This window comes from Chroicocephalus ridibundus, chromosome 1 (assembly GCF_963924245.1).
Source record: "Chroicocephalus ridibundus chromosome 1, bChrRid1.1, whole genome shotgun sequence".
NCBI lineage: Eukaryota > Metazoa > Chordata > Aves > Charadriiformes > Laridae > Chroicocephalus > Chroicocephalus ridibundus.
This window is the reverse complement of record NC_086284.1, coordinates 61,138,246-61,160,207: the sequence shown is the minus strand read 5'-3', so window position 1 is coordinate 61,160,207 and position 21,962 is coordinate 61,138,246. Positions and strand designations below refer to the sequence as shown.

At 42.5% G+C, this 21,962-nt stretch overlaps 1 protein-coding gene across 2 annotated transcripts in view; it reads right to left on the bottom strand.

Moving 5' to 3' along the window:
- Positions 1 to 21,962, bottom strand: part of CLYBL (citramalyl-CoA lyase) — a 178,023-nt gene that overhangs the window by 70,609 nt on the left and 85,452 nt on the right. For both annotated transcript variants that reach the window (XM_063336985.1, XM_063336992.1), the window contains exon 2: positions 15,566 to 15,755. In XM_063336985.1, coding sequence (XP_063193055.1) covers positions 15,566 to 15,755 — 190 coding nt within the window. The remainder of the gene's footprint in view (positions 1 to 15,565; positions 15,756 to 21,962) is intronic.

The window sequence follows — 21,962 nt, the reverse complement described above, 5'->3', positions numbered from 1 at the left end:
TCAGAGGGCTGTGGCAATACTAAAAGATACCTCCATGCTTTAAAGCACCAAGCTTATGGACTGTTGCATGCTTCTACATACAGAAAAATAAATAAATAAATAAAAGGCATTTGGGGGACAGATTTTTGAAAAAGAGCCACAACAGAGGGCAAGCAACTATTTCCAATTCCCACTAGGGTTCATTATCGTTGGTGCAACATGCACACAACAGGGGATAAATCTTGGCCCTCTTGATGCCAAATGGTGTGAGTTGTCTCACTGACATAATGGTGCCAAGGTTCTTCCTCATGGCACTAACTTCAGAGGAGGACGGTTTGGCAACTTAGAAATTTCACACTATTTCCACAGCTTAGATGGTGCTATATGCTTTGCAAAGTAAAGCCTATGCTACACAACCATGCTTTAAGAAACCCCTTAAGACAGTCACAGCCACCTCTGTGTTACCACCTCTGGTAACAGATTTAACCACAGCCATGACTGCTATACACACGTGCTCTGGCAGAAAAGATGCTTGGTAAAAATGTAACCCAGTGAGTAATCATGGTTAAAGTAGAATCCGACAAGGAGGAAAACCACAGCATTTCAAAAGCACCAAACCAAGAATCAACCTGTGAAGCCATGTATTAGGTTTGCAAAGCCACAGTTAAACCTCTGATATCAAAACCCCCCGTCTGGCAGTAGCTCAGATCTAGTTCTGCTTTACTTGAACCAAGAAATTGTGAGGTTGGAAGGCCAAGTTAGAACAAGTTTCTGTTTAGCTCTCACTAATAATTAATGAAATTCTCTATTTGATAAGAAGGAAGTAATTTATGAGACAAGATGGCAGCCAACAGATACAGTGAAATCTGTACTAGGTCAACAACACTGAATATGATGTTGCAAAATCTGCAAGAAATTGTTCGGCATGTTTTTCTGACTGGTAAGTCTATCAAGTAGATTCCTTTTAACCCTCCACACAACAAAATACTACTTTCATTATTTCAATGCTGCAGCTGTGAATAAGGGCTCAGATTGTAAACATAGAGCTTTTAAAATTATTTACAGGAGATGTATACCTCACAGTTTTAAGTAAGAAAATGCTTGCTCTGCAACTGTGATGGGGACAAAGATTTTTTTAATTGAAATATGACATGGTATATACCTATAGCTATTTAGTCTATCAATGCCTAGAATAAGATATTGCAGGACAAGCAAGTTCAGTGACGCACTCATCTCCTGTACCACGGCCTCCGGCAGTCGTCCCGTAACTCTCCTTCAAGGTATGTATGTAAGAACTTCATCAGGGTCTTTGTGGAACAGCTTTATAGGCTGATTCAGTGAAGGGAGGAGTGTTTCTTCTGCAGTGCTGCCAGTCCTTGGCTCCTACAGCATCTAGCTGGAATGGAAAGACCTCATCTCTTAGGACAGGAGAAGGCCTTCATGACTATCGCACGCTCATGTTGGATAACTGTGAATTAGTCACAAGGCACGTATAAATCAATGTGTGGGCTAACATATGAACTACCAGTTGTGGAGCCTTTTCCTACTTAGCGTATTTCTTTTGTATTTGAGGCAGAACATGGCCACTCCCAGATCTAATTTCTCATGCATATTTCACTCTATTTTTCCTTCCTGCAGTATTTGTGCCATTTATCTTGTCCTATATTCACTTTCCTTTTTTTCCTACTTTTGGGAAAAGCATCTAATATCCCTGTAGCATTAGTTTTTCTTTGTTAATGTCAAAAAATGTTAATCCGTGAAGACTTGCTTCCTAGATAATGTTAATTCAGCTGCCAGTTTTATAATAGGATTATGCTTTCCAGGATTTAAAAATCCCACTTGTTAGCTACAAAACAGACTTCTACTAACAGCTATAAAATCTAATTTAATCCCTATTGGCATTAACTAAATAGCTGAGGTATAATTTCTGTCTAGCTACACTTAACACCCTGCTATTGCCATAAATATATAAAATTCCCTTTGAAGTTATAAAAGAAACTGTTCAGTAGGATAAACAGGGTCTCACGAGTCCAATCATATGCTATCTCCAAGGCATAACAAATGTTGTTTACATATTGTAAGGATTTTGTGGACAGTTTATTTAACTAGATTCACCCATGTTTACATGTATTAATTTGCCCTTTTTCTCAAGAAAATGCACACTAAATTATGATCTATAATTATTCTATTTAAAAATAATTGGTTAACGAGTCTGTGTAGAATCAAAGTTTAAAATGTAACGGAATAACCTGACTAAGCTGGAAGAAAACACCAATTTGTTCAACATATCCCCTTTTAACGCACAATTGCATTGTGAAACCTTAGAAGATGAAGTTATCTCAAGCCTGGCATAGGAGCAACTATTTTGACGCACTCTTCACTAGACTGTAACAAGTAAGGAGGAAAGAATGAGCAAGCCACGGTTTATAATCATACTAAAATGAACAGCCAGGATCTTTACAACCATTTGCTCCCAAATGAGGAGTAACATAAGGATTTATGGTCTTCTGGAGCTCAGTGATCAGAAATGAAGAAAAATATTTACAATTCTTTTCTTTTCTCCCAGCCCTAAAGAAGTAATAACCGGCAAGCAGGTTGTTCTGGAGAGGGTAGCCCCAATGCACGGCGGTGGAAGAAGGAGAGCAAAAAGAGCTATTACAATGATACACAGTAGATAGCACTATGTTATGCAGCCATTCAGGAGTTGAAACAGAAATCTCAGAGCACCCAAGCTACTTTAAAGGTAGAAATTGCAGTCAACCTCAGAGAACACTAGGATTTTATTTATCCTTTCAGAAAAGATGCAAAGTGCTGATCAGGCTCCACAGTCAGCTTACCACTTTCCTTACTGATAAACAAGAAGACAGATCATAGTCTCCCTTGTGATATTTGTAGCCAAAAGGAAAGATGGGCAACCTCAGCAGAGCAGCTTACAGTAACATCCAAATCTGCAAGTGTGCTGGATTTGCAGATGTGTGCATTTGTCTTTGGAGACAGATACATAACATACATTGTCCAATATACCTAGACGTGCTAATAACTGCACATGCTCCATACGTAGACAAAAAGCACTGCCGAAACAGCAACTTTCAAATGCAGCTAGGTGTTTTGACTTACCCAAAGCGAAGAAAAAAAATCGGCGTGTTCTTTGCTTCTTTGCAAAAGGATTCCTTGGTTGGAAGCCCAAACTCTGGGCATGGCAATATGCGACCTGGGGACACATTAAGAGCTTTTGTGCCCCTGGAGCCTGCTGCATACTATGTAGCCAGCAGAGCTACACAGGTTTAGATGTGAGTAAATAAATGCTTGCACTTCCTAATGATCTGTCCTCACTTATTTTGGCTTTTATGATAGGGACTAGAAAAGTCACAAAAGTTGCGTATCTTGTTCTGTTCTGGTATGTGAGTGCACAATGAATTCATGGCTCTGGATGCTCTCCAGTTTCAGTAAGCCAGAGATGTGGTTTTACAGCTATTTTGAGTACCAGCCTGTTTCATGGAAGTGTATTATTTTGGTGTATAAAGCACTGTTTAACATACAGTCTTTTCACAATTCAGAGAAGAAAGTAATTCACAGAATATGTAAAAACCAGGGCTTTAGGCAATCGTAATCCATGTGGTTTGTCTTCTGTTGAACAGAGATAAATTACTCCACTCTAAGTTGAAGGGACGTCATGGTGTGCGCTTAGTTCATGGTGGAAATAAAAGGCTGGTTTTAGATGGTTCTATGCTATTTTGGGAATGGTGTGTCCTGCAACTAGCACAGCACACATGCCTTCAATTCAATATACAGTGGTGCATAGGAGGAAGAAGCTGCTCAGACTCCTGAAGGGCTTAATCCTGAATTACTCATCTAGACACAAATGTCCTTAGTTCACTGTGAAATATTATCTGAATAAGGACTGCAGAATCTTCAGCATTGTAAATATCATGGACTCCTGCTAACTGGACATACAGTGGAAGGAAATGAGTCTTCTGCATAGATACTGAGTGCTAGGATCCTTTTCTCTAGTCTCCAGAAGAATAATAGATTAATCCAAAGGTACAGAGGTTAAATATCATGCTTTCGGCTGACATCTGCAAAGGTACCTAAGCCTAACCATGACCACACACATCCTCACCCTCATCTGCAACTTCCATGTGTACAGCTACGCTGTTCCACCATCTGACATCAAAAATTCCTTTTTCTTACCCAGCATCCCGATGCATTTCCTTGTTTTGCTACCTAATAATACTACTAAACCACAAGCAAAAAGGTAACGTTTAAACAGCTTGGTAAAATAAGCCACAGCTTTTGCCTATAATCTTCTGAGTATCTCTAAGGTTCCCCCCAACTCCTCACCATCCTGGGACAGGTCCAGCTTTGATGGCACCAATGCACTGGGAAAAGTACCATGCATTTCCACCTTCTGATACCTACCTATCTTACCTAAATCAGACCAAAGTTCCACTAGACCACTACCTTGACTGTTACTGTAAAGATGCCTCATAGAAAAGTTTATCAAAGAGGGCAAGCGCTGTATTCTCTGTGTGTCCTACCACTTCCTGACCCACGCCCCTATTAATGGGATCTGTGGGTTTCCTCATGCTTGGCCTGCCTCTCTGATTTCAAAATGTGGCCCTTGCAATGTGGAAGAACGAGCAGTGTGGACTACTGATTATGAGTACAATGAAGTCAGGTTCAAGACTAGGTTTCAAGATTAATTGCAATAGAAACATATTCTTCTGCCTGCTCATGGCCAACAAAAATCCAAAGGAGACCAGTAGCAAATTATGTTGAGCGCTGAGAACCCCTGTGACTGCGATCTGGGCAGTACCTTTATGTTTTGCTCAACTGCAGTAGCACTGCAGCCCTGAAAACACAACCCAACACATGGCTCTGCATACAAACAAAAGTCTGCCCAAATTTGATCCAGCAGATTGTTTCCAAAGCACATGTGTATACTAAACATCTTGTATTGGCTTGATTTTCTGTAGCACACTTGAAACTCAACAGCTCCCTTCAAATTAAGTGATAGATGCTCAGTGGCTGTGCAGCCAGATCCTTCCTGCTACAAAAACAGATGATATATTGAAAACTGGTCCAGAAATGTGTAGCAATACATGACTTCCAGTCCTGCAATTAGCCTTCAGTACCCAGGTGTGCTGATGTGCCTGCAGACAGTGGACTACACACACAGAGTTGAAGTACTGTGAATTTCAAGTCCATACAAACATTAACTGTATGTTTTAAAATCTTTCCCCAGGTCTATTATGTATTCCTGCCTGAAATTCCTGTTAACACTGAGCCAAGGCATTTTCCCTAAGTTTCTAGACACCATTCTGTCAGCAGTAATAGTTCTATCAGAACATGTCCAAGTCAAACTTAATTGGGTACATCTGAATCAGTGGAAAAGAAATAACTGGCAATTCAAAGGCTCCGCTCGAAGAGACACAGGCATTACTGAGCTCATTAAGAAGAAAATTGCTGAATATTGCAATTGTCCTTATGAATCCTCAAATTTTTATGTAAGGAAGATGATTGGCTTGTAGCGTAAAACAATAGGAACAAAAACTTTTATTGTCACAGTTACCACTCAGGAGTGGCAGTTCTTCCAGGACCATGGTGGGATTAATAAGGAAATGAAAACACTTTACAACTTTCATAAAAATGTATATTCATCAGAACTCTTCAAGGATCAAAAAGGCCTTGCAGAGTTTCACTGTACAGTTCAGCTTCCCTACAATAAACCAGAGAGACTTTTGGACTCCCCAATTCCTACAGAAGAAATTTCCCATGCTACTGAGACTTTTAATAATGGCAAGCCACCGGGGAAAGCAGCATTCCCATTTTAATTTTGTGCATCTTTTGAAGAGAAGTCACCCTACTATGTGCCTGTGTACATTTAATCATTCTCTACACACTTTATCAGCAAGCCTTCTCCCTGTAGGAGGAATACAATTAGGTACAGTACTAATTTATTATAAATAAAGCAAAGACCTGGTAAAATAACCTAGTTATCAATGTTTCATGCAACTGTGTCTATGAAGTACTAGCTAACATTCTCACTATGAGCTTAGAGAAATACCTGCGGCATTGATAAATCCTAACCAACTTGGCTTTATTAGAAAAAAAAGATTATCATCACGTAATACAGGAAAACTGTTGATTTTAATTGAAGTTGCTCGAGATTTATGGAAACCAACTGCAGCTTTTTTCCACTAATACTGTAAAAGCTTTCAATAAGATCAATAAGAAAATGCATTTCAATAAGGAAAGCCTAGGATTTTTTTTTCTATACCACACTGACCCATTTTACATATAAATGCTAACTCCACCCCCAAATGTAGCTGAAGTGTTATTTTATATACAAGAGCCTCTTCTCATCAGTGATAAGGAATAAAAAGGTCAGAAGGCTTCAGATTAGGGGAAAAATGGTAGGCAAGGATGCTCTCTCGCCAGCGTGCTGTTTGTTCTGACCCCAGGATCAGATCACTAGAGAGATGGAGGAGGCATTCTCATGGGGACAAATCTCCATAAAATCAGCATGTATGCGGATGATCTGCTCTTAACCGTAATGAATCCAGAGTCATCTCTTACGTATGCGTTATTCATAATGGAACAGTTTGCAAAGTGGTCAGGCTTTAATCCTATTTTTAAAAACAGACGATTCAAAAGAATTAATTGAATTTATTTTTTCTTCCGTGGCACAGCACAGCGATGATCTTTTAAGTGGCTACAAGATATTAAATAGGAACAAATTTGTGCTATGACCCTAAGAGGCCGTGCTGTGGATGAGCAAAATAGGTCCTTCCCCATACATCCTCTTAGCTCAACCAAACTTCCCCTTGCTGCTGAGCGGAGCAGGGAGAACAGAAGAGGCTCAGGGGCCTCTCCTGTTGAAGAGGACGGGAAGTCCTCTTCATTTTCCCTATCGAGGAAGGGATGTGAGGAAAGGACACAGCTGAGGCTTCCTCTTCCCCAGCTTCTCTTGCTCAAGTGCTGGAGGAGAGAGCAACTGCCCTCTAGAAGAGAAAGCGATACAATCATGATACACAGCAAAAAGGGCTTAGGAATTTAAACCCTAATTGGTCCTACATCGTTTCACGGTGCAGCCCTAAATATCGATAACTTTTATTGTATGAATGACATCTATTTAGTTCCAGAGGAGCAATAAAACTTCCTATTTTCAAGTGTTTCGTGTCAGATGCCCGCACAGAAATTTCCCAGCCATATGTACACTCCCAGGGATTGATTTTACACCTCTGACACAAAAAACATGATGAGGGGGAACATGGAGTTTTGTTTTGCTTCTTAGTTATAACACTGGCATTCCCCATGGAAAGAAAAGGCCGAATCTTAGCCCCTTCAAAATTTGCCTGAGATAATTTTCAAAGGTCATCTCTGGCAGAACAGCCAGTGCCCTGCCTGGCCTGATGGCACACTGAGGAGAGCTACAGAGTGAAGCGCCATACATCCCACTTATTCAAAGCCTCATACTGACCTCAGTGAAGATAAAGTCACTAATAGCACTGGTTTGGAGGCATCAAAATGCTCTGAAACTCTTGTCAAGGACTCAGAAAGATGCATAAACACTACAGTAGCAGCTCCAACTAGTCTTTTCCTAGGCTGACCTGGCAGCTAACACCTCCTGGATGCTCTGAAGAATAGCAGCACTGAAGGCAGGATCCTGCTGGAAAAAATGCTGTCCTGGAAAACTGTCTTGTAAGGGTGGTAACCTTACAAGACCCGTGGGAACTAGCTATGAAATCTCAGCCCACTCTGCCCTTGGAAAATGAAAGCACTGGCATGGAAATCTTCCTTTCTCCAAGAGGAGGAAGAATCTTTTCTACCTGATAATAGGTTCACCTGGCACGGAAGCACAGTGAGTAACGCAGCTCTACAGAGAAAGCCATACCAGGGAGTGCTGGCTTGGCTGAGGGCCCTCGAGATATCTTCAGAGAGCTCAGCTCCTACACAGAGACCTCTCAATGACATTACATGCAACTCAGTTTACTGGCTTATATGACTTGATCAAGCACATTGATGCAGACATCTTTTTTATCTTTTTCTTTTTTACAATTAAAATGAAAGAATATTCAGGCCTTCTCCTGCAAAAAGGTAAAATAGATGTAGGCTATCTTTGTACCATTTCACAATAAGTCTCTAGAGTGTGGTGCATTTATAACATATCAACACTGCAATCTGTATTATTTCTAATTTTATAGTTTTAGAATTTCTATTTGAACTGTTCACTTAAAAATATCACCAAGCGAGCCATTCTGAGTCATTTCTTTAAAATGTATAGCAACATTGGAGAAATTTTGCATGTACATCCCCGTGGAAGAACTCCTATCTTTATTTGTAGGGGGAAATACTATACTACTGTATAGTAGCTCAGGGAAAGTAATTTCCCTTCAGTAGTATTCAATTCTCCCCCCAAACAAAAACTAAATTTCTGTCATAGAAACTGTCAATGTCTTACAGAGCCAGACACTTGGAGAGGCAGCAGACAGTCCACACCACGTGATTTGAACCTCTAAAACCAGCATGTGGAGCCCCAACCAGGATCTGAGGTCAGCAAGACTAAAGCTAACTTTGTAATAGAAGGCTGAAATTTTCAGCAACACTGGGGTATCTTCCTATCATCTTCCCTATTCTGAATTTTTGAAGACCTCCTACAGCTCTGTCCAGTCCTAAAGGGGTTACAAAAGCCCCACATGTCCTAATCACACCAGGATCAGCTCACACTCTACTTGCAGGCTTAGTATTCACTACGCTGTAACTTTGCCTTTTAGCCATTTCTTCCCACAGGTTCCCCTCAGAAAATTCGCTGAGAAATTTTCTCCTTGTGAGCTTCTTGCTGCAAGGGTTTTTTTTTTTCTCATTTAGTCAAAATAGAAAAAAAAAGATACAAAAGAAGGAGAAGTCAACAGATGATAGCTGAAATCGGTGCTGTAGCCCTTGAAGGTAAGAAATGCAGGAACCAAAATGGTATGCAGATTAGATATGGCTATGGGCTCCCCTCTTCTGGCGCTCTCTGTGAACCATTACAAAACATAATTGTGGGGGCAGGGCACAGGGGAGGATATCTTCTTTGAGAGAAAATATTGTATAGAAAATAGTTAAAGATTTTTAATTTATGACTGAAGCTTCAAAAGCAACTACTGCAACCAGATGCAGTTTTGCAAATGTTATCCGTTTCAGTTATAGAAAGCTCATCTTCCTCATTGCCGTCTAAACGCACAACCAAACGGAGCTGCCGACATTCCAGATTCTTGATCTCTCCAAATCTAACTTAATCCTAATACACACAGCATCTTCTTAAAATAGACTTGTTAAGATGTGGTTCAAACTTGCTTCTTGGACTTGATGCAAGTGAAGGCCTTTTGTAGACAGATAAGTTTGGCTCGAGGTACTGTGAACCTTCACCAGGTCCTGATTTTCCCCAAACCCAACATTTTGGCAGCAATTTCAAGAAAATCTGTAAGTAGCATTTTTATTGATATAAAATACAGCAATAAATAGTCAAATTCATCAGTAGTATTTAAGAATAATGATTAAAGGACAGGCTCAGTGTTGCTGTTTCCCAGTGGTTTTTTTCCCACGGTTTCAGATGACCCATTTGCAATGGGTCACTGAATACTGTACTTCAGTGCATGTTCTTGACATATCTTTCACACAAAGTCTCCAAACACCTCAGAAACATTAATAAATCAAGCTGCAAGAGCAATAATAATTTCAGCTTCACATTTACAGAACCTAAGTCTCAAAGTCTTCCTGAGTATCTCTGGCAGATCTAAAAATGAAATTCAACCTTCCAATCACTTTGAACTATGCTTTGCTACTAGATCATGCAATCGCACAGTCTATCAGGTTGGAAGGGACCTCAGGAGACCACCTCGTCCATTCGCCTCCTCAAAGCAAGGCTTACTACTGCTCTACACCAGGTTGCTCACGGCTTCATCCAGCCAAGGCTTGAATATTCCCATGGAAGGAGGATGCACCACCACCCTGGACAACCTTTTCCAGTAGCTGACCACCCACATGGGAAAGACTTTTTTCCCTTGTCTCCAGTCAGCATCTCCCCTCATGCAACCTGTGGCCATCGCTCTCACCTAATTGCTGAGCTCCTCTGTGAAGAGTCTGGCTCTGCCATCCATCCATCTCCCCTCTGGCAGTAAAGCTTCCATCAAGGCCCCCTCAGATGTCTCTTCTCCAGGATGAACAAACTCAGCTCCTCAGCCTCTCCTCTTGTGCCATGACTACCTTGGTGGCCCTTCCTGGTCTCTCTCCCTCTCCATTGGCCAGTCTCTCTCTTGTCCCAGAGCCCACAGCTGGGCACAGTCCTCTGCCCTCCCAATGGAGACCCTTAAAAGCCAAGTGCAGGGGAGGGAAATCCTTTCCTGGATCTGCTGGTTGCACCCGCGCCAGCACAGCCCTGGAGGTAGTTGGCCACCTTTGCTGCAAGGGCGCACTGCTGACCCTGTTTAGCCTGCTGTATAACAGCACCCAGAGCCTTTTTGGCAAAGCTGCCCCCGGGCAGTCACCCCCCAGCTTGAGCTTGTACTGGTGCATAGGGTTATCCCAGCCTGATGCCGTGAATTCACTTTTTACTTTTGTTGGACTTCACTACTTTTCTCTCAGGCTGTTCCTCCAACTGTAAAGCCCCATCAGAAGAGCATCTGTGCCCTCCAGCATATCAACTGCACCCCAGTTTAGTTTCATTGTGAACCATCAATCAGGTTTCTAACAAAGAAGTTAAACAGTATTGGACCCAGCAAAGCTAAGTGAAAAATAGCACACAACATGGACCACCTGATTCCTGCCAAACTGCAACCCGCTTTATAGTCTGTCCATCCAGTCCATTTCTTCTCAGGCTGACAACCAGGATCTTATGAGACGCCACGTTAAAAGCCTTGCTAAAGTCAAGGCAGACAACATCTATTCAGCTTTCATACTCAAAGACAGAAATTTATTCAGAGAAGGCGATCAGGTTTGGCAGGCATGATTTGCTTCTGATCAATCCATTCTGGCTAGGTCCTTGTGCGCCGTAAAATACCTTCCATAAGAACCAGGACTATCACTTTCCTGGGGACTAGCCTTAGGTTGATGGACCTGTAGCTTCTCACTCTTACCCTTTCTGATGACAGCTATAACATTTGCCTTTCTCCAGGCATCAAGAACCTCCTCCAGCCACTATGATCTTTCCATGATGACAGACCACAGGTTCAGGATGATACTAGCCATCTCCCTTAGCAGCCTCCAGTGTGTCCTGTCTGGTTCCATGGACCAGTTTATTTGAATAGGCCCTAACTCCATCCTCCCCTACTGTGGCTGCTACCTCCCTCCCCCAAGGTTTGCTTCTAGGATACAACCTATGAGGCCTGAGAGCAGGCTCTGACAGTAAAGCCTGAGTCTTCATGGAGCAGTGGCTCCATACTTGCCCTGGTCTTCCTTCTCATTTTTGATATTGATGCACTCGTAGCAGCCATTCTTGTTCCACTCATCCCTCACCAGTTTTGATTTCAGAGAAGCTTTGACCTCCCTCATTCTGTCCCTACGTACCTGGACAATACTTCTGTGATCATCCAGCCAATTCCTTATCCACAGAGTGGTCCATCTGTCAAATCCATGCCTCTCCAATTCAGAGACAAGGATGTTGTGTGGGACATGGCCAAAAGCAAGTCCAGGTACATGATGTCAGTTGTTCTTCCCTTATCTACCAACACTGTAACACCGTCATAGAAGGCTACCAAATTTGTCAGGCACGATTTGCCCTTAGTGAAATCACCTCCTTATTTTCCATGTGTGAAATCACCTCCTTATCTTCCACCTTAATTTCCAGGAGGATCTGTTCACAGAGGTGAGACTCACTGGCCTGTGGTTCCCCAGGTCTTCCTTTTTTCCCCTTTTTAAAAATGGGCGTTATGTTTTCCCTTTCCCAGTCCGGGAACTTCACCAGACTGCCAAGACTTCTCACATATGATGGATAGCGGCTTAGCAACTTCATCCATCAGTTCCCTCAGGACTTGCAGGTGAATCTCACCAGGTCCCATGGACTTATGCACCTTCAGGTTCCTTAGATGGTCTTGAACCTGGTCTTCTCCTACAGTGGGTAGCTCCTCATTCTCCCAGTCCCTGCCTTTACCTTCTGTGACTTTGGCAGTATGGCTAGAGCACTTGTCAGTGAAGACCGAGGCAAAAAAGTCATTAAGTACCTCAGGCTTTTCCATATCCTGGGTGACCAAGTCTCCCATTTCCTTCCAGAGAAGGCCCACATTTTCCCTAGTCTTCTTTTAATCACCGACATACCTATAGAAGATTTTCTTGTTGTCCTTGACATCCCTGGCCAGATTTAATTCTATCTGGGCCTCAGCTTTTCTAACCTGATCCCTGGCTGCTCAGACAATTTCTCTGTATTCCTCCCAGGCTACCTGTCTTTGCTTCCACCCTCTATAGGCTTCCTTTTTGAGTCTGAGATTGTCCAGGAGCTCCTTGTTCATCCATGCCGGCCTCCTGGCATTTTTGCATGACTTCCTCTTTGTTGGGATGCATGACTCCTGAGTTTGGAGGAGGTGATCCTTGAATATTAACCAACTTTCTTGGGCCCCTCTTCCCTTGAGGTATCCCATAGTACTCTACCAAGCAGATCCCTAAAGAGGCCAAAGTCTGCTCTCCTGAAGGCCAGGGTAGCGAGCTTACTGTGCCCCCTCCTTGCTGCCCTGAGGATCTTGAACTCTACTATCTCATGGTCACTGCAGCCAAGGCTGCCCTTGAGCTTCACATTCCCCTGCTTGTTGGTGAGAACAAGGTCCAGCACGGCACCTCTCCTCACTGGCTCCTCTATCACTTGTAGAAGGAAGTTATCATCGACACGTTCCAGGAACCTCCTGGATTGCTTATGCCCTGCTGTGTTGTCCCTCCAACAGGTATCAGGGCAGTTGAAGTCCCCCATGAGGACCAGGATTTGGGAACATGAGGATGCTCCTATCTGTCTATAAAGGGCCTCACCTGCTTGATCTTCCTGCTCAGTAGCAGACCCCCACTGTAACGTCATCTGTCCCTGCATTCCCTTTAATCCTGACCCAAAAACTCTCGGTTGGCTCCTCATCCATCCCCAGGTGGAGCTCTATGCGCTCCAGCTGGTCAATGACATAGAGGATGACACCCCCTCCTCGTCTCCCCTGCTTGTCCTTCCTGAAGAGCCTGTATCCTTCCATTCCAACACTCTAGTCGCAGGAGCCATCCCACCACGTTTCTGTGATGCCAATAAAATCATAGCCCTGCAGGCGTGCGCACGTCTTGATCTCCTGTTTATTTCTCATGCTACGTGCATTTGCATAGAGGCATTTAAATTGGGGCTCTGTGAAGTTAACTTACTGGCTAGAGTGGCTGGTATCTCTTTGTGCTGCACCCCAGGTGCTCTCCTGTTGACCTGCGACCCTTCTCCAGGCTCTGGGCATGTATTACAGGCATTGGCATCATACTGGTAGGAGTGGGATGGACTGAGGTTCCCCTCCCCTGTCAACTCTAGTTTAAAGCCCTCTTCATGAGCTTGGCAAGCCTCTGGCCAAAGATGCTCTTCCCCTTCTCTGACAGATGGACCCCATCAGGCCCCATCAGACCAGGTTTTTCAAGCAATTCCCATGGTCTAAGTAGCCAAACCCCTGGCTGTGGCACCAGTCCTGTAGCCATTTGTTGATTTGTCAGATTCAATTGACCCTATTAACCGCCTTCCCTTCAACCGGGAGGACTGATGAAAAAACTACCTGTGCCTCAGAGTCCCTGACCACCACTCCCAGGGCTCTGTAATCCTTCTTGATATTCCTCAGGCTGCTTCTGTCTGTATCACTGGTGCCCATATGAAACAACAGCAGCAGATAGTAGTCAGTGGACTGTATGAGGCTTGGTAGTCTCTCGGGTGACATTCCTGATATGAACCCCCAGTAAGCAGCACACCTCTCTAGAGAGTGCATCAGGTCAGCAAATGGGTGCCTCTGTACCTCTCAGGAGAGGGCCACCTAATACCATCACCCATTGCCTTTTCTTAGTTGCACTGATTGTTACACAAGGAGCAGATCGGGTTGCCTTACTCAGCTTCGGCACCTCTCCTGATGCAATGGGTCTTTCCTCTTCTCTCTGCAGAGCTGATACCCAGTGGCATAACTCCCCTTCATCTCAACAGAGCTAGAATTTTACCACCCTTTAGAAATCACTACTATCAACTTTGTAACCTTGATCATAAAATTCTGGTTTGCTGTCATCCTCTATTACAAATAGATGCTTCTGCTATTAAAGATTTGTTTTACATAATTAAGCTGCACCTACAAATACTACAGTTTAATACACAATTGTGTCCTGTGTCACCTTACAGTGACACATTGGGAGGAGTAGCCTCCCAAATATGACCTAAAGAATATTACATCACGGTGCCAGCAGATATAATCTTAGTCTTTCACATAGAATTTTAGCAACTGGAAAATGTTTTCTAGCTGTCTTCAGCAGTACACGTGAACATTCAGCAATGCTATTTTCACTTTTCAGAACTAAACTAGATACATGCAAACTCTGTAAACTTTTTTCTTTCCATCATACCTGTAAAGACCTGAACGTTAAAGAGACTACTACCCAAGAGAGTCCTTCTGGAAAGCATTAACTCCCAAGAAACAGAAAAGACTAAAATTTCATCCACATTTTTGAGATGACACAGGAAAATTTTCAGGTCTATTTTCATAACTTCCTGGACAACACATTCATATTCAAACCCTAAACAGACAAATAGAACAACGATGCAAAAATGATGGCAAACTTACCTTCCTGTTCAGAAATACTTTTCACTAGGAAGCATTTACACCAGTTTCTCATATACATTAAGATGTGAAATATTTTAAAATTGTTATTTTCAGATATTTTAAAAATCTGCTTGCAAGCACAACTGAATGTATGTTAGATTGTTCTCTCTTCTTTCACAATTCAATGTCAACAAAAACTTGGCAAGTGGTACTTAACGCAGCTAAATCTCTTTGCCAGGCTGCTCTCCATGCCTCCTTTCTTGCAGATCCTTCAATCTAAATCACTGTCCAAACCCTGGCGCACTCAGGTTCGAACTTCTGCTTCCTTCAGAAACACCCCTAACAGCATTTCTTCCAACAAGTTCAGTAAGTAAATCTTTCGAAACATCCCAAGGCTCGAACCCAAACCCACACTGTTTTGCTCATGATCTGTACATGCTTTCATTTCAACAACAAACCCCCCACCTGGTGATTCTGAACTGACCCTTTCTTGCTTCTCTCCTCACTGTCCATTTCCTCCTCTTCCCTAAGAAATATGCAGCAGTAATAACAATATCTCCCGCTCTTCTGTGATGAGAGCTTACGCCCAGCTCCTTCAAAACTCCCTCCCCACTTAGTCACGTGTGATCTCTTTCAGTTCTGGGTAATCAGATTTTCCCAACACCTTCACAAAGCCTATCACTGTTACATTACTTTGTAGATCTTAAGATTTATCTTTGTCTCTCTGGTTGTCACTTCCCCAAGGCAAAGGCAATGTTTTTCCACAAGTTCTTTTTAGCACTGATTATATCACACAGATAATTTTTAATTACCTTTCTGTTCAGAGCCACGCCATCTTCACAGTCCAGCACCGCACAATCTACATTTAGGGATGGGATTTTTCGTATCTTCTTTTCATCATCCGCAGGTACATACAGCACAGCTCGCCTGGGAACGTACTTGTGAGATGATGCAAAGCGATAACTAAGCTTAGGAACACCAGCTGGCAGAGGAGACTCCACCCTGTAAAGGATATTGCTGAAATTAGACTCTTGGCTACAACACTGCAAAGAATACTCGACTGTATTTTAAAAGAGAAACTTTCCTACCTACATGGTGGTTGGTTTGGAGTTATTTATATATATATATATATTTTTTTTTTTTCCTTAGAAAGAGTCAAGGTAGGGAGATATCAGTATTACAGTTAGTAAACCTCCAAAACTACTATGTTCAAAAGAAGTTGCAAACTTAAACACTCATAACTGACGAACTGCCAGGGCTGAGGTTATCCATGCAGCCTTAATTACGCTGCCCATCCTGTGCACTATGGCAAGTATTAAATACAGAAGGGTGGTGGTTGGTTTTTCCCTGTCACAGGACTCCTCCATAGGACGGAGGCTGTGCTGGGAACGGATCGGGATTGATTTAGGGAGGAGGTTGCTATCTGTCACGTTTGCTCCAGGAGCTGGATGGCATGCTGTGGATGAAGCGGGGGTGTTGGTTAAAACAAACATGGGTTTGCGAAGTTGATTTTGCAACCTTAGCGTTATATCAACAAACGCATTTGCATGCAAATTTTAAATAAGTAAAATGGATGGAGGGGGAAATGAGGAAAACAGGAATGAAAACCTCATGTAATGTGGAACCTCATTAATCCCCACATGTCCTCTCAGAAGCATTCAGACCTTCACGTCCACAGCACAGACTTCCATTAACAGAGCTCATAAACCCACCAGCATCATCAGCAGGTTGTTGGCTTCAGTGGCTTTTACAATTTATAAGTGCTTTGTGCACCACACATCAGTGCAGGTGTGAGCCCATGGTGCCACACAGCTTGAGTGGGTGGCATCCGTATGGTCCGTAGGCGTCAGGTTTGTGGCAGTCTCCACCCCGTGCCAGTATTCCCGGTGAGGGACCAGCTAACCCACGCCAGGCAGAAGCCGGGTTGGTGCACTTGAAGGCAGCGGGGCTGGCAGGGGACGCTGCCCCGGGTGCGCTAGGAAGCTTGCTTCGCTCCGTAATTACAAGCACAGAGAAATAAATTGCAGAGGGTGCCACTGTGTTTCATGGCCTTCCAAAAAAAAAAAAACCCCTTGCCTGCTCCTGCTCCTCCCCATTTCAAGCTGTACCCCCAAGCCTATTCTGCTACGTCAAAAATGAGGACAAAATAATACAATTATTTGCCTTGATACTCAGAGCACAAGTCACTTATGCCACAAAATAATCCTACCATATAACACCATTATGCATTATCATGTATATTATTCAGCACTTTGAATAATGCAAAGCTTTTCTAGTGCCGCGCTGAACATGTCATTATCGCATCATGTCAGGGACCCATGCATTTTCCTATGGCCCTCTTAATAATGCTTCCCAAGTTGCTACACTTGGATGACACAGGACTACACGCACACGTGGGTTTTCTTCAAAGAGAACATGACTAACCCTCTCAAACGCTTGGAAATGGGTTCAGTCAATCTAAATCAGAGCCAACGCGGTGTATCGCTGACAGACCACTACGATACTTGCCTTTCTAAGCTAACCCCATCGAAGAACCCTCTCTTCTCCCAGAGTGTGCACCCTAAATGCTGAACATAAGTCTTGGGTTAAAAATATGAAGAAAGCTTTTATCACATTTTATCTCAGTAAACTAACTTGAAGAGGACAACTATTCCACCATCTCCTTTGCTGTGTGTCTGCATGTCCTGGGTGGACCCACTTTATGAGCCCACAAAAACCCACTGCCAGACTCCTCTTTGTAATATGCCTGGTAATGCTTAACCCAGCCTAAGAAATGGGGCAGCTTTGCTGTTAAACAGAAATGACATGTTATTTTATTACAAGTGCCAGTGATACCCATGTTAATAAATCTTTTTCATCTCTAACTGCAACAGCTTGCAGACTTAGGTGGTGGAGGTCCTGACAACACCTGGAGACATCCACTGAGTCTCTCCTAAGTACCCTCTTTGCCCCTCTCCTACAAACCACTTCATGTCCTCTGCTTCATGTTGAAGTGGGGACGGTAACACAACTTGTGGCAACTCAAGTGGCAGCTTGTTAAACCCACTTAATCCCATTTTCTTGCAGTAGTACACTTTGGGAGAGCAAGGAGGAGGTGGAAGAGTAGTTTATCTCAAATGGAAAGAGGAGGGTCTTTTTTCAGTGTGACACAGAGGTCAGAAAAGAAGTCTACAGCCCTTCACTAAACATATATGAGGGGACAAAAGTGATTAGTTTCTATTCTCTTTCTCTGATGGCTTCAACCCTGTAGTTCCCAAAGGCACAAAGGAGTCAAAGAGCTCAGCCCATTAATAGTTAACTCCAGCCTAGAGCCAAGCAGCCCCTGAAGAACCCTTAAGGAATGCTTCTCACCAACCCTCCAACCACCCCAAACTCCAAACTCAATAGAGGTGGCTAACACCATAATCTCAGAGCATGCTGAGATGAGATGTATCTCCTGTCACACGTTTCCTAGGATTTCTTCTGGGCTGCCATCGAACCAAGGGCCGTTTGATCAGCCGGTTTCCCTCTCACTGCCACAAGCCCCATGAAGGCAGCTCTGCTCTGCATACCATGCACAATGGCGTGTAATGCCACGTAGGTAAAACCATTGTTACCTGCAGACCAGATTTAGCCAGGTGTCACCATTGAGGTCTGTGAACTTTCGTTTAGATTGAGGAGCAGTATGGCTTCCCCAGCAGACCGCCCGACTCTGCAGAAGTGGTAGATCTAATCCATTAAAATACCATCACCGAATAGGCTTAATGTTAGAAATCCTATCACCCAGTGACTCTTGGTATCTCCTCCTCAAATAATCAACTTTGTGGCTACATGGGCCCAAAACACAGGTTTCTCAGGACACAGAGAAAAATAAAATAAAAAAATAAAAAAAAAAAAATACTGTTGATGTGTAAAATTATTAGTCTCATGGAACATTTTAGCAATAATTTTTTCAAGAGGTATGGCCAGAAAAAAAACCGTACAGGAGGAATTGGTGTCCATGGACCATCACAGCATGCTTCTTTCAAAACAGAGAGCTCTAGAAATGTACATGTAAAATAAGAGTTTTCAACAAGCATGCTTAGGTGTGACTGCAGTAAATGTTTTCACATGCTGTTGTTTTGATATATATTCTTAAAAAATCATCTTCTGTTCTCTCTGTGCATTTTTCTTGCACGGTCATATTTTACGTTCTACAATAAAATGAAATGTGGAGGAAGAAGTGGATTTATTAAGAAGTGTATTTGCCTGTAGATCTTTTTAAAACAGTGGCAAGGCCCAGGGTTCTATGCATATTAGCAGTTAGCTACTCTGGTAGGAAACACTATCCTGATTATCTCGACTTCTGTTATTTTGATAGAATAAAAACATCCCCAGCAGTTACTTTTTTTAGGACAAAAAAACCCCCCCACAGCACTGCAATCTCAACTATATTGTTAACCCCATGCCATAAAGAGGAAGAAAATCTCTACATATGTTTCCTGACTGCAAGTATTTTAATGATTCAAACTAAGCTTGACTATGCTTTAAACTAAACACATGGACATAAGCCAAGTGAATTTGCTAAGACAATGTTTCTTCCTTTAAGCACTGTTAAGTTAAAACAGGGACTAGGCTATTGGGTAATGCTCATTAAATTGTTTTACAGCAGCGTATTTTCATTCAGAGCATCTAGCAGCATGCTGAATGCTCTTGGGTCTTGGAAATGAAACTAGATTTCTTCCACAAACATAACATTCTACTAAAGTCTCCATCAAATATGTAAAAGTAGCAGGCAAGTTAAAGTTACCTGTGATCCTCTGAGAACTGTTTCACCCAAGAGCAAATAGTTCATCCTCAGGAAGGAGAAAACAAAACCTTTTTGATTTCCAAGAGACATTGCACTTTGCAATGGCAGCCATACAGTGTGACTGCAAATCAGGGAAATTACTCCAAATTATACACATTTCCCTGCTGTAAACTGGATTTTCACATTCCAGTGTTGCTCATACGCACACATATACTTAACTGCACACACCTGTACAGTCTCACCTGAGCCAACAACGTATAGCTCGCAAAGTAATGTACTCCCACAAGTGATTTTCAGGATCAGCATTTCAACCTGCGCCTCTGTTCCCTGTTTATTTGCTAGATCAAATCATCCTTTAAGAGATGCTACACCATAATCCACTTAATGCATGGAAAAATATCTATTGCTCAATAGGCCAAAACTCTCCTGCTGCAGTCTTTGGCACAGTGTTGCTAAGTGTTTCCGGAAAACGTTTTAGGCATCTGAATAAAACCATTAAAAAAGCTGGATAATTTCCCCGATGTGTATTTCTGACCTGTATGGATGTAACTGCGTACTGACCACAATCCTGGATATCTGGGGGGCTGTGGTAGAAGGACAGGAGTGACCCAGGACCTAAGACTTCACTGAACACAACCCAGCTAACGTAGCAAAATCTCCTACAAATTATTTCTTGATATCTGCAAAAAAACCCCTAGAGTAAATATAATGGTCTTCCTATGTTGAATTTTCTAGGGAGCAGCTCACAACCGCTCACAAATAATCCACCAAAGACAAAGGAAACTTCTCCGAAATTACAAAGCCCCGCAATTTGCATAGTAATTCTTTCTAATTAAGAAAAGAAGATATAAGTTGTTTGTTATAAACATCAGCAGGCCCTGTGCAAATACGAAGGGCTCGCAGCCGAGCTGAGTGTTTGTCGAATCAAAGCGACTCGCCGGAGAGTTTTATTGGTACAGCTGCGGCACATGCATTTTATCACACATGCTAATAATCCTGGTTATGGCACTAACATTTTAATCATTTGTTCTGTGGGCTTGTTTCTCAAACAATTAGCACTAATGAATGGCCAAAATACCTCGGATCATATATGTCTAATTGCAGTCAAGAGCGGTTATTGTCTGCATGTACATTTCAATTCACCTCTGGGGATAATGTTTGTTAATTGTATTTCTTTATATGGCAAGTGAAAAAAGGCTGTTCACTCAAAAAGGGACTAAGTGTTCTCTTCTTTCCCTTTGTTCCCACAAGAAGCTAAAGTCACTTCAAGAGGCACTTAATCCCATCATCCATGGTTACAATTGCCTTACAGCATCAATCAAAAAGAATCTGAAGTAAAATGATGCAGCTATATTGTGTAATTAAAAGCAATTCAGGTAGTTATTGCTTGGGGCATTTTCCAGGTCCAAATACTTAAAATGGCACCGCGGGGATGCTAAATACTGTAGTGTTTTAAATTTGGTCAACTACAATATCTCACAGAGAAAGGGGAGGAATATGCAAAAAAAAAAAAATCTCCTAGTGTGTATTGTAAAGCGAAAGAAAAGAGGAGGAACAGCTAACGTTTGAAGTGACAAAATCTACAAGTCTCCATATAAAAGGGAAATAAAAATATCAAGGAGAAAAGGGAAGGAAAAAGAAAAGGACGGCAGTTTTCAAGGAAAAGAAATTCCCCGCAACTGTTAAAAAGTTAACATGTGAAAAAATGCTAACATTTCCACGCATGGAAAACAAAAGCTTATGTCACAAGCTTTACCATCAGAATACAGGTCCCCCAAATCTTAGCGCTTTCCCAGTGGAAAGAGATCCGAGGTAAACTGAGCTGTTCTTTGGGCGGAAAAAAAAAAAAGAAAGAAAAAGATTTAGGTTAAAAGAGAAGAGCTATGATATTTACTTTTGAATAAAGCTAGAACTTCGGGAAGGTACTTTACCTAACAACTGCCACTAACCTTGATCCAATTATGCTACAATTAAAACTGGGGGGTTATCAACATATCAAACACTCTGCTTTACATTTTGATTTCCTCCTTTGTTCCAGACCCACTACGGTCATTTCCCTGATCCTCCAAAAACTAATTAAGAAACCCCCCCAAAACCCAACCCCTCGCCAGGGCAGGCAGAAGCCACCAGCTCCGTGGTTTGAGATCCCTTGACAAGCAGCTTTCCTTCCCAGTCAAAGCGCCCTGCAAGAGGCTTTGTCTGATTTTAAACTCCCCCAATAAGGCTGATATGATCTCGCGCCGATGTAACGTGGAGATCAATTCCCCTGAAGCTGACGGGAGTTATAATAGGTATAAAATCATCCCCCGTCCCTCAAGTTTGAAGAAGGTGAAAGAATAAACCCCAACACTTTCACAGCGTCCTTAGGAAGACAGGCGGTCTGCACTGCACCCAGCCGCGGCGACCGAGCGCGGGGGGCTGAAGAAGCGCTCACAAAAACT